The sequence below is a fragment of the Pan troglodytes genome, chromosome 18 (genome assembly GCF_028858775.2).
Source record: "Pan troglodytes isolate AG18354 chromosome 18, NHGRI_mPanTro3-v2.0_pri, whole genome shotgun sequence".
Lineage (NCBI taxonomy): Eukaryota > Metazoa > Chordata > Mammalia > Primates > Hominidae > Pan > Pan troglodytes.
The window spans coordinates 22,100,686-22,114,029 of NC_072416.2; the positions used below are offsets into that span (position 1 = coordinate 22,100,686).

The following is a 13,344-nucleotide window of genomic DNA, read 5'->3' on the forward strand; positions in this document are numbered from 1 at the left end:
TATTTGTATTTATTTATTATCTTCCTCTCCCACAGTTTATGGGGAAATCTTTGCCTTGTTCACAGTGTCTGGGATATCATAGGTGTCCAAGAATGATTGGTGAATGAATAAGCAAATTGGTCAGTCAGTCGATTATATCCAATTCATATTATGAAAATTCCAGCCAGGTGCAGTGGCTCGTGCCTGTAATCCTAGCACTTTGGGTGGCCAAGGTGGGAGGATTGCTTGAGCCCAGGAGTTCAAGACCAGCCTTGGCAACATGGTGAGACTCCATCTCTATAAATATTTAAAAATTAGTCAGGCATGGTTGATTGCACCTGTAGTCCCAGCTACTCAGGTGGCTGAGGTGGGAGAAGTGCTTGAGCCTGGGAGGTCAAGGCTGCAGTGAGCCATGACCACACCACTGCACTCCAGTTTGGGTAACAGAGTGAGACCCTGTCGGAAGAAAGAAAGAGAGAAAGAGAGAGAGAGAAAGAGAGAAAGAAAACTCTGACCATATTCCTATGCCCTCATTATTCCCCACATCCCAGCCACCGATCCATGGTGCCACTTTTAAAAGTTCGTATAGAAGGGGAAATGTTAGGTCTCACTGCACCCCATAACCTTGCATATTGAGTATGATGGGCATAAAATACCATCTACTAGATGATGGAATTGTAAAGACTGAGGGGGATGATTCAATAAAGAGGTTGGCAGTGTATGCTGGGTCAGCACCCAATAAACATTATGTACATTTACTATCATTATAATGGGAAGTGAAATCAGATCATTTGGAGATGCAACAAAAGAGAATGTATCAGTCAGAATAAATTAGGTTATACTGCAGTAACAACCCCCCAGATCTCAGTGGCTTGGAACACAAAGGTTTATTTCTTGCTCGTGTTACATACACAGTGTGGATTACCAGGAGGGACCTTCTTATGTTAGTTACTGAGGGATCCAGGCTCAGAGAGAAGCAGCCATCTTGAGTATCGTTGATCGCCATTCCAAAGGGAAGATGAGGAGTTCTGGAGAGTCTCACAGGGGCATTAAGTGCTCCAGATTAGAAGTGACACACATTAGCTGGGTGTGGTGGCTCACGCCTGTAATCCCAGCACTTTGGGAGGCCAAGGCGGGTGGATCACGAGGTCAGGAGATCGAGACCATCCTGGCTAACGTGGTGAAATCCCGTCTCTACTAAAAATACAAAAAAAATTAGCCAGGTGTGGTGGCGGGCGCCTGTAGTCCCAGCTACTCGGGAAGCTGAGGCAGGAGAATGGCGTGAACCTGGGAGGCGGATCTTGCAGTGAGCCGAGATCGCGCCACTGCACTCCAGCCTGGGTGACTGAGCAAGACTCCGTCTCAAAAAAAAAAAAAAAAAAAGAAGTGACACACATTGCTTCTGCTCACAATTCATTCACCGGAACTAGCCATGTGCCCCCCTCCAACCACAGGGGCCAGGAATTTCTATCTTACCATGTGCCCCAAAGGAGCTATTTGCAGACAGAATGAAAGACTGCCATTGAAGGTAATCATAAATGTTGTCTCTTCTGTTTAGAAACATCTTTTTGAAAATATCAATCATTGGCATTCTTTGTTACTATTGGCTCAACACCGTGGCCCTGTCTGGTGAAGAGGTGAGATTCTACGCTTCTCTGCCTTAAGTTTGGTTTCTTAGCATTTGACCAACAGGGAGGATGGGTTTCTCAAGAGCCATCACACTCCGTATTTGGTATTAATCCCTTGTGGGAAGAGAATGAAAACTAATCTGGAAAGCAATATAATGCAAAATGGGTCTCAACAAAAAAGCTCAGGTTCTAGAGCCAGGAGGACCTGATTCGAAGGCCAGCTGTGCTGTGTCATCTTCCGAGTCACTTAATCTCTTTGAGCCTCAGTTTTCTCATCTGTAAAATTGGGATTAAACGATATCATGTGTAGTATAAGTTCAGTGCCCAGCATATGCAATGGACACTAGTAATTTTAGTGCTAGTCTGTCCTAACAGCTTTGGGGTTGGACAAAATTCTTTTTGATCCTTGATGTTCTATTTTTCCTGTAACCTAGATACCCTGGGCTTTACCAATATGTAAACTCACAAATGCTGGCAGTAACAATTATGTCCTAATGCTGACTGTTTCTGGCCCTCCTTCACTTAACTACAGTTTCTAGTCTTCACTGACCTCAGAGAATGGGTGCCTGAGGGTGGTGTCCCATGTGGACTTAGGAACAAGCCAGCCTCCCTGGCCTTCTCATTGGGATGCCTCTGCCCCTGCTACTGCATCCCCCATGAGAATGTGCCTTCACATCACACAGCAGTCCTTAGCTGATGGTCATTGTGAGCTCTCAGATACCCAGGATGCCCTGGGGTTGGAAGTAGAGTCAGGAATCAGGAGTCTCTCTCTATTTCTCTGTCACCCATTATTCCTGGGCCCTAAAATAGCTCTGCTGTGTCTAGACTCAAACCATCTTACATGAACATGGCACCCTCAACTTCTCTCCCTAATTGTCGAAGAGATTCAAAATCAGCCCTCCAAGTTAGTATGGTTACAGCAGATACCATATTCTTCTTCCATGCATTCATCCATTCATGCATCCATCCATCCATTTCTCCATCATTCATTTATCCATCCATGCATCTATTCATCCGTCCATCCATGTATCCATCTATCCATCCATTCATACATCCATCCACTTATCCATTTATCCATCCATGTATGGATCCATCCATCCATCCATATATTTATCTATTCATTCATGTATTCATCCATCCATTTATCTAACCATCCATCCATTTATTTATCCACGTATTCATTCATGCATGCATCCATCTATCTATCAATTCATGTATTCATCCAGCCATCTATTCATCCATCCATTCATCCATCCATCTATATACCCATCTATGCATTCATCCATCGTCCATCCATTTACCCATCCATCATCCATCCATCCTTGGGCCGTGCACCCAAAAGTTTCCTCTCCTCCTTCAGCCAAATCTAAAAGCTCCCAGTCTATCAGCTGATAGCACTGACTTCCTGCAGAAGTTCCTAGCCACTAGTTTCATAAACTGACTAATTTGAGCTTCCAGTTTACACTAGCCTACTAAACCTCTAGGCCACTTTCTTAATCAAGCAGACATTAATTGATTTTTTGTAAGGTAAATAAGCAAAAAAGAGTGAAGGCATTCTTAGCCATTGGCACTTCTGGCTCTGTTGAAGAAACTGATTACCCTTGGTTGAGAAATGGGATCCAGAGGGGATAGGGCAGGGAAGAAAAGTTTTACGGGGAGAGATCATGAACAGGGAAAGTTTGGGTATGTGTGGAAGGCAAGCTTTAATGGGGGAAAGAAGGAAACCCAAAAGAGAACAACATCCCTGGGAACAAACTCAGCTGCATTTTTTCAGAGTGGGTCTACTTTTTTGAGTACACAAGGACTTGGTCAAACCCAACCATTAGCTATGTCCTAATGGGTACATAGAGCCAGGAACAGAGGAGAATTGAGCTGAGGCCACAGCCCCTTCCCACATCCTGACTCTTGTTTGCCTTCCAGTGTTGGGAAACCCTCATTGGCCAGGACATCTACCGGCTCCTTCTGATGGATTTTGTGTTCTCTTTAGTCAATTCCTTCCTGGGGGAGTTTCTGAGGAGGTAAATATTTGCCATTCTTAAGTAATTAGGGCCTGATGCTGTAACCAGAACCTGATTCCTGGCTGAGGGGGACATACAGGTCCCTGACATACTCAAAGCGTGCGTTGTTCCAAGTTTGCCTGTTGTCCTTGGGGATACTGTTCACTTCTAAATTAGCTAAAATTTCACCTTAACCTGACAGTTCTGTTGTCATAGTTCACTTGGTTCAGTTGACCTTTTACAACCTTTTGAAAACAAATTCTAAAAATAAAAGACAGAAACTGAGCCATTTGAAATCTTATCCAGCCGAGGGCAGTGGCTCACGCCTGTAATCCCAACACTTTGGGAGACCAAGGCAGGAGGATCACTTGAGGCCAGGAGTTTGAGACTAGCTTGGGCAAAATAGGAAGACTCTGTCTCTATCCAAAAAAAAAAAAAAAAAAAAAAAAGAAAGAAGAAGAAGGCAAAGAAAGAAAAGAAGAAAAAAAGAAATCTTATCCACTGTAGATAATTTCAATATTCTAGTATATATTCCTCCAGATTTTTCTATGCACACATTGCTCTGTGTGTGTCTTTACTATATAATGCTATATAATTTTCAAAAGCAAAAATGGAGTCACACTGCAACATATTGTAGAATTTGCTTTTACTAATCTGTCACTATGCCTTGACATCTTTCCATGTCAGTACATGTAGATTTATCTCATTGTTTTAATTGAATTAATGTATTAATTTTATATTAGATAGCTATCTATCTATCTATCTATACAGAATCGAGGCACTGTCCTTGTCCCATGTCTGGTTTTTTAAATTTAGTAATTCATTTTTTTAATAATATGATGAGCCTCTCATTCCTTATAGACATTTATGTATTTCTGCAAGCTGCTCTAGTAATAAGATGGTCTGATGTTGATTATTTTCTCAGTGGATAGATTCAATGCCAAATTTCCTCATTCATTTTTGCCAAAATGTGCTTTTATTCTAGCCTCTGTCGAGGGCCTGGACATAAAGGTGAAAAGGTTTGGCCGGGCGCAGTGACTCATACCTGTAATCCCAACACTTTGGGAGGCCAAGGCGGGTGAATCACCTGAGGTCAGGAGTTCAAGAGCAGCCTGGCCAATGTGGTGAAACCCTGTCTCTACTAAAAATACAAAAATTAGCCGAGCATGGTGGTGTGTGCCTATAATCCCAACTGCTTGGGAGGCTGAGGCAGGAGAATCGCTTGAACCCAGGAGGTAGAGGTTGCAGTGAGCTGAGATGGCGACATTGCCCTCCACCCTGGGTGACACAGCGAGACTCCATCTCAAAAAAAAAAAAAAAAAAAAGTGAAAAGATTTTTTTTTGACAGATCTTTTTTTTTTAAATTGGCAACTCATCTTTATGAATAAATTAATATGAAATCAAGTTTCCCCAGAGTAAATGGAAACTTGGTTTCCTTCTTGTGGATTTAGAACACAGGGAAACATAATTTGATAGCAGCAACCAAAAATTTAAAAATGTTTATTTGAGTTGAGAGGTGCTGAGTTCATCCGGTTCATGAAAAAATAAGGTTTAATTAGCAAAGAGGGGTATAAGATAATAGTGGGATAATTTAAATGTTCAGGGTAACAAATGTTCTCTAGAATTTTTTAAATCACTTTAGCAGTACCCCCACTAGACTGCATTGTGTTAAATTAGTTTTCCCTCAATCCCTTCAATTACTTCTTCAAAAACATGCTTATAGATTTAGAACTTTTGAAAAATTTTCAAGGGAACTTACGACTTTATTTCAAGCTGGGGAGGGTCTCTTTTGTTGATTGTCCTAGTCTGTGGGGGATCTTCTGAAAGTGGGAGTTATGGTTTGGGTACTAAACTCAGTATGTTTTCACAGAATCATTGGGATGCAACTGATCACAAGTCTTGGCCTTCAGGAGTTTGACATTGCCAGGAACGTTCTAGAACTGATCTATGCACAAACTCTGGTGTGGTAAGTTTTGTGACTCAGCAAAATGCCCAGTGGTTCCCACATGACTGTGGAGTTGGTGTTTTGGTGGCAAAGTCCCAGAATCTGTTGTTTTTAAAGCTGCAGGGGTGATACCCCATCCAGCCAGTCTGAGAACCATGAATTTAGCATTTAGACTATCATTTTCCTTTATGAGAGCTTAAGGACTTCAGACAAGAATCAGCATAGAGCAGGGATCGCAACCTGGAGGCCCACAGGTCATGTCCAGCTTTGCAGGTGTGTTTCTTTTGTCCCTAAAAATATGAATTAACCACTGCTATGGTCTCAATGTTTGGGTCTCCCCTCAAATTCATATGTTGAAACCTTACTTCCAATGTGTTGGAGGTGGGGTCTTTGGGAGGTGATTTGATCTTTGACATGGCCCTTAGGAATAGGATTAGTGCCCTTATAAACAAGGCCTGAGAGATCCCTTGCCCCTTCTACCATGTGGGGACATGGAGAGAAGGCAACATCTGGGAATCACTAAGCAGGGCCTCACCAGACACCGAATCTACCAGCACCTTGATCTTGGACTTCCCAACCTCCAGAACCATAAGAAATAAATTTCTGCTGTTTTATTTATTTATTTTTATTTTTTAGACGGAGTCTCCCTCTGTCGCCCAGGCTGGAGTGCAGTGGTGTGATTTTGGCTCACTGCAACCTCCGCCTCCCAGGTTCAAGTGATTCTCCTGCCTCAGTCTCCCAAGTAGATGGGACTACAGGCATGTGCCACCATGCCCAGCCAATTTTTGTATTTTTAGTAGAGATGGGGTTTCATCATGTTGGCCAGGCTGGTCTTGAACTCCTGACCTCAGGTGATCCGCCCACCTTGGCGGATCCCAAAGTGTTGGGATTACGAGCATGAGCCACCATGCCCAGCCTCTGCTATTTATAAGCCACCCAGTTTATGGTGTTATAGTTATAGCAGCCTGATGGACTAACACAACCACCCATATTTAAACTTCAGGAGATTTCACATAACACCTAAATTTCTGGCTTCTCTCCAGAAACATCTGGCTTCTCTCCACAAAGATCTGTGGCAAAATGAGCATCTCCAGTTTGTCACAATCTCCACCTTTAACTGTTGTCTGTTAGCATTGATTTGCCATTTTGCATTGCCTTTAGGCTGTTTCGATGCAAACTTTACTTTGCATCCATGTCTCCACAGCAATGGGAGAATAAAGAAACACACAGAGAGGGCTGTGTGTTTCTTATATTTGATACACCATTTGGTGGGTTCTCTATAGTTTTTAGGATTTGTGACATGTTTTAGAAACTCTGCGTGCATTGAGAATAGCCAACTGGTTGCAGCAAATATTTTTACAAACTCACCTAGACACTGCAAACAATTAGCCAGTGGCTGTGTTTCCTTATTTATGTATTTATTTTTAATTTTCTTATTATTTTTTTGAGACAGAGTCTTGCTCTGTTGCTGAGGCTGAAGTGCAGTGGTGCAACCTCCACCTCCCGGGTTCAAGCAATTCTCATGCCTCAGCCTCCCAAGTAGCTGGGACTACAGGCATGTGCCACCACACCTGGCTAATTTTTGTATTAGTAGAGACAGGGTTTCACTATGTTGGCCAGACTGGTTTTGAGCTCCTGGCCTCAAGTGACCCACCTGCCTCAGCCTCCCAAAGTGCTGGGGTTATAGGTGTGAGTCACCATGCTCAGCCTATTTATTTATTTTTGAGACAGGGTCTCACTCTGTTGCTCAGGCTGGAGTGCAGTGGCATGATCATGGCTCACTGCAGTCTCAACCTCCTGAGCTCAGGCAATCTTCCTGCCTTACTTTTCCTTATTTATTTTAACATGATGCAGTTAATGCTGGAATTCTGTGTGGTGAATCACATTCCCAGGTTCCATCTGATGGGGTGTTGCTAATTTGAAAGTATTGGATTTGGAACTGGATAAACTGAATTCTGAGGCTGGCTCTGCCACTCATGGAGATCACTGTGCTTGTCTGAGCCTCAGACTCATCTGTAAATGCATATAAGAATAGCTACCTTTAAGGCCAGGTGCGGTGGCTCATGCCTGTAATCCCAGCACTTTGGGAGGCTGAGGTGGGTGGATCACCTAAGGTGAGGAGTTGCAGACCAGCCTGACAAACATGGTGAAACCCCATCTCTACTAAAAATACAAAATTAGCCGGGCGTGGTGGTGCATGCCTGTAATCCCAGCTACTCGGGAGGCTGACGCATGAGGATTGCTTGAACCTGGGAGGCAGAGGTTGCAGTGAGCCAAGATCATGCCATGGTACCCCAGCCTGGGCAACGAGAGTGAAACTCTGTCTCAAAAAAAAAAAAAAAGAAAGAAAAGAAAAAGAAAAGGCCAGGCACGGTGGCTCACGCCTGTAATCCCAGCACTTTAGGAGGCCGGATCACCTGAGGCCAGGAGTTCGAGGCCAACCTGGCCAACATGGCAAAACCCCGTCTCTACTAAAAATACACACAAAAAATTAGCCGGGCATGGTTGGAAGTGCCTGTAATCCCAGCTACTTGGGAGGCTGAGGCAGGAGACTCACTTGAACCCGGGAGGTGGAGGCTGCAGTGAACAGAGATCACGCCATTGCACTCCAGCCTGGGCGACAAGAGTGAAACTTTGTCTTAAAAAAAAAAAAAAAAAAAAAGAATAGCTGCCTTAGAATCATGTTGAGCATTAAATGCCATGGTAGATGAAAACGCTTTGCAAACACCAATATGTCATACAACGGGAAAGTGTTTTATTTTCTGACTCTTTAAAGTTGCCCTGGGTGATTTGGCTGTCTGCAAATAACTCAAAGTTAATGAGTTTATTTTTTAGAGACAGTGAGGACCTTTCTTTGGTAGTTTAGGTAATGTGTTTGCATGCCGCTGGATCACCTGCTGGCAATTTGGCAGTTTACAAAGTCCTTTCTTCCACATTATTTCAACTAGGATGACATTGGGCAAATTACTTAAACTCTCCCCAAACCTTAGTTTTCTAATCTTTAAATGGTAGAGATACCTACTCACAGGGTTTTCGAGGGGATTAAATAGGCATGGTGGCTCACGCCTGTAACCCTAGGACTTTGGGAGGCTGAGGCAGGCAGATCACTTGAGGTCAGGAGTTCGAGACCAGCCTGGCCAACATGGTGAAACCCTGACTCTACTAAAAAATACAAATTAGCTGGCTGTGGTAGCAGATGCCTGTAATCTCAGCTACTTGGGAAGCTGAGGCAGGAGAATCACTTGAACCAGGGAGGCGGAGGTTGTAGTGAGCCGAGATCATGCCACTGGCTGCACTCCAGCCTGGAGATAGAACGACACTCCGTCTCAAAAAGGAAAAAAAAAAAAAGAAATTACCATTATGACTTCTGGGCCTTTGAGATTTTTGTTGATAAATCATGAATAAGCACCATCAAAAACACATCTTTTTTTTTTTCTCCATGGTTATTTCAGTTCTAACCTTTGCGGGTTTTAGGAGAATATTGCCTTTGATGATGAGTTTTACAAGAAGATAATATAATGACAGAAAAGGATATATGTTAGGGACAGTGGTAGAGGTGAAGTGAGGAACATGTTTCCCAAGTTTTAGTCTATTGTACACTAGCCTGCCTATTTTTTGGTATAGTGACATTTCACTTGTACCATTATCTACTTAATTTTTTTTATTATTTGCTTTTTTTTTTTTTTTTTACTCAAATACGTTTTTTTTTAATGCCATGGTAGATGATAACTGCTTTTCATCAGCCTCCCAAAGTGCTGAGATAACAGGAGTGAGCCACCATGTCCATTTATTCTTCTCAAAAAACCCTGTGAGTAGGTACTAGTACGTCCACCATTTAAAGATTAGAAAACTAAGGTTTAGAGAGAGTTTAAGTAACTTGCCCAATGGCATCCTAGTTGAAATAATGCAGAAGAAAGGCCTTTGTAAATGGCCAGACTGCTTTTCCCAACATCGGCAATCTTCCTGGGGTCAGTAAGACCCTAGATGTCAAAACGTCAGGTGCCTGCCACCACGCCCAGCTAATTTTTGTATTTTTAGTAGAGATGGGGGTTTTGCCATGTTGGCCAGGCTGGTTTCGAACTCCTGACCTCAGGTGATCTGCCCGCTTTGGCCTCCAAAAGTGATGAGATTACAGGCGTGAGCCACCGCGCCTGGCCTCTCACATATATTTTTAAGGGAGACTTTATTTACAATCATAAATGGAAAACCAGTGCCATTTGAAAGAAATCACAAATAACTGGAAAAATAAAAGCAATCCCATTCCAAAAAGTCATTAAATTCTAGCGAGATGTTACAGTTTGCCAAGGCTCTCAGCCCGAAGCCTACTCCTTTCTTGTTAAAAAATGGGAGATTGGCATGTGTTAGGAGTTACGGCATTCTAGAACCACACTGAGATTTTCTCCTTTTGTTGCTCACGAGCACCGCGGGAGACTTGGAAAGGGAATGCCTTTCTCATTTGGAACTCAGTGCCATTCAATGCCTTGTCCCTACAGGACCTCAGACCTTGAATACCATGGGGGAGGAAGAAGGAGAGGGGCAAGGCATGTGGGACATGCTAGCTTAGGGCATGCTGAATACCAGCTGTTGGTTTAATAGGTGGGTGGGAGATTTCTCTATAAAATCTCTTTTCCAGAGCTGGGAAGAAGGCAGCTGAGGATACTGGGTATGGTGGGAATCTGCCTAATTTGCTGGGATGGAAGCAGGCCCCCTCTGTATTCGTTTGCTGGGGCTGCCATAACAAAGTCTCACACACTGAGTGCCTTAAACAACATCAATTTCATATCTCACCGTTCTGGAGGCCAGAAGGCCAAGATCAAGGTGCGGGTGGGGTTGGTTTCTTCTAAGGGTCATAAGGGAGGGATCTGTCTCAAGCCTCTCTCCCTGGTTTATAGACGGCCATCTTCTCCCCATGTCTTTACGTGGTCTTCATTTCTGTGTGTGTCTATGTCCTAATCTCTTCTTTTTTTGTTGTTGAGATGGAGTCTTGCTCTGTCACCCAGGCTGGAGTGCAATGGCACAATCTCAGCTCACTGCAACCTCCGCCTCCCAGGTTCAAGCGATTCTCCTGCCTCAGCCTCTCAAGTAGCTAAGATTACAAGCATACTCCATCATGCCTGGCTAATTTTTGTATTTTTTATAGAGATGGGGTTTCACCATGTTGCCCAGGCTGGTCTTGAACTCCTGACCTCAGGTGATTCACCCCCCTGGGCCTCCCAAAGTTCTGGGATTACAGGCATGAGCCACCGTTCCTGGCCTCCTAATCTCTTCTTTTAGGGACACCGGTTGTACTGGATTAGGGCCTCCTACAGTGATCTCATTCTACCTTAATCACCTCTCAAAGGCCCTGTCTCCAAATACAGTCACATTCTGAGATATTCGGGGTTAAGGCCTCAATATATGGATTTTGGGGACACACAATCCAGGCCACAATATCTTCTTTCTCTTCCCCCCAACCATCCCAGATTCACCCCGACTCCTTGTGTCTCCGCCAGCCTCTGACACTCACCCTCTCTCCCTCACAGGATTGGAATCTTCTTCTGCCCCCTGTTGCCCTTTATCCAAATGATTATGCTTTTCATCATGTTCTACTCCAAAAATGTGAGTCAGTCTGACGTTGCCATCAATCAGCTTTGTTCAGTCGCCTGTGACCTGGTGGCGCTTAAAGCTGGGGAAGGGGGCTCTGCAAAGGTGTCAGGAAGCCAGGCCTGGCTGGGGTCCCTCTGCCGCTGCTCCGGCTGCAGATGGGAGGTGGCTGCCTCTCTCTCTTCAGATCAGCCTGATGATGAATTTCCAGCCTCCGAGCAAAGCCTGGCGGGCCTCACAGATGATGACTTTCTTCATCTTCTTGCTCTTTTTCCCATCCTTCACCGGGGTCTTGTGCACCCTGGCCATCACCATCTGGAGGTAGGAGAAGGTGGCCTTGGGGGAGGTTTTAGAAACTGGGTGGATGGGTGTATGTTTTAAAACGTAGGTTTTATTATAATTCAGGTGTGGTGAGGCCGGGCGCAGTGGCTCACGCCTATGATCCCGGCACTATGGGAGGCCGAGGCGGGTGGATCACTTGAGGCCAGGAGTTCAGGACCAGCCTGGCCAACATGGTGAAACCCTGTCTCTACTAAAAATACAAAAATTAGCCAAGTGTGGTGGTGCATGCCTGCAATCCCAGCTGCTCGGGAGGCTGAGGCAGGAGAATCACTTGAACCCGGGAGGTGGAGGTTGCAGTGAGCCAAGATTGCACCATTGCGCTCCAGCCTGGGTGACAGAGTGAGACTCTGTCTCAATAAATAAATAAATAAATAAATAAATAAATAAATAAATAAATAAAGTAGGTATGGTGAAGCCCAACAGGTCAGGAATGACCATCACTAAAAAGATAGTTTATTACTCACAGTTCCTGAGAAGAGGGGGCACTCTGTGCCACAAGGGACCACACAGGGAAGCATCAGGGTTGTTCAGGAGGCAGAGGGAGTGAGGGGAAACGTGGGCTAGAGCCTTTATTGTGGTTTTCTATGGTAAGGAATGGGCAAGGCAGGGGAAGCAGGTTTAGGGTTGGCTGGTTTGTCAGTAGGCTGTGGGATATGGATCTGCCCTGAGTTGTCTGGCACCTGGCCCTGGGGTGATTAGGGCAGGGGAGTGGTGGCCCAGAGTGTGAGAGCCTGATAAAGGGGGCGGTTGCGGGTGTGGGATCTGGATTGGTTGGTTTGCATTTGAAAGGTGTGCTTTTTAAGCTAGCCCAGGGAAGGGCAGCTAGCCCTGGGAGCTGGAGTCAGTAAGACCCCAGATGTCAAAACATCAGAATAAAAAGACATGCTTAATGCAATGCCTAACTTAAGTTCCCTGGCTAACCAACAGACACTAAAAGCCAGGGAGGGAATACATCCTAGTTTGATCACCACCCATCCGATGCCCACGGTCAGGAGTAGCTTTCTCACTTCTGCCAAGAACTGAAGCTTCCCAGAATGGGGAGATGCCCCCCCACCCCATTCCTCCATATCCGGAACAGAACTTCATCTAAATTAACAGAAAGGCAGGACTGATCCGGCTCCTCCCACCTCTCCAACCCCACCTCCCTTTGGCTCCACTGTTCCCCGCCCCACCACCCTCACCCCATTCCTGGAAGCCAGCAAGCCCCTCCCAACATGGGCAGAGTCCTCTGAGTGAAGTCCTTTTCCCACTCCCTTTGCTTGGCTGCCTCCTCTCCACCCTCTGATTCTCAGCTCCAAGGCCCTCTCCAAGATCTGATCTTCACAGCCCTCCTTGTCTGCTCTCAGTTCCCCACTGCTTCTCTCTCTCAGACCTGAGTTTCTTTCCTTCATTCTATCATTCATAATCAGGAATGCCTCTGTGTGAGTCTTTAATTGTTAATCAACGATTGTCCGTTTTTCCCACCAGAATGTAATCCCAATAGGGCAGGAATTTGCTTAATATGAAGTCCCCAGAGCCTGACTAGAACAGTGCTTAACAGAATAAACCATGGTTGAATGAATAATTGAATGAATTAATGAACAAGGGAGATGATTTTTAGGACACACGTGAAACTGAGGCTCTCAGTTCCTTGCTCCACAACGCCCTTGCTCCTCTTGGCATATCCACTCTCTTCTCTCTCTTCCTCACCAGTTCCTTGTTGCCCTATAGTTTCTGCTCATTCCTCCATAGCTAACAGGCTTCCCTCTTTATGCTTCTTAATTCAATTTCTTTCTTTGAGACAGGGCCTTGCTCTGCCACCCAGGCAGGAGTGCAGGGGCACAATCACAGCTCAAACTCCTGGGCTCAAGTGATTGTCCCACCTCAGCCT

General features: G+C 44.8%; 1 protein-coding gene across 4 annotated transcripts in view; it reads left to right on the plus strand.

The window, feature by feature from the left end:
- Positions 1 to 13,344, plus strand: part of TMC5 (transmembrane channel like 5) — an 87,306-nt gene that overhangs the window by 65,401 nt on the left and 8,561 nt on the right. For 3 of the 4 annotated variants that reach the window (XM_016929563.3, XM_016929562.4, XM_016929564.3), the window contains 5 exons: positions 1,538 to 1,616; positions 3,528 to 3,625; positions 5,475 to 5,570; positions 11,072 to 11,147; positions 11,320 to 11,453. In XM_016929563.3, the coding sequence (XP_016785052.3) occupies positions 1,538 to 1,616; positions 3,528 to 3,625; positions 5,475 to 5,570; positions 11,072 to 11,147; positions 11,320 to 11,453 (483 nt within the window). The remainder of the gene's footprint in view (positions 1 to 1,537; positions 1,617 to 3,527; positions 3,626 to 5,474; positions 5,571 to 11,071; positions 11,148 to 11,319; positions 11,454 to 13,344) is intronic. The other variant, XR_010152570.1, reaches the window with a different exon arrangement.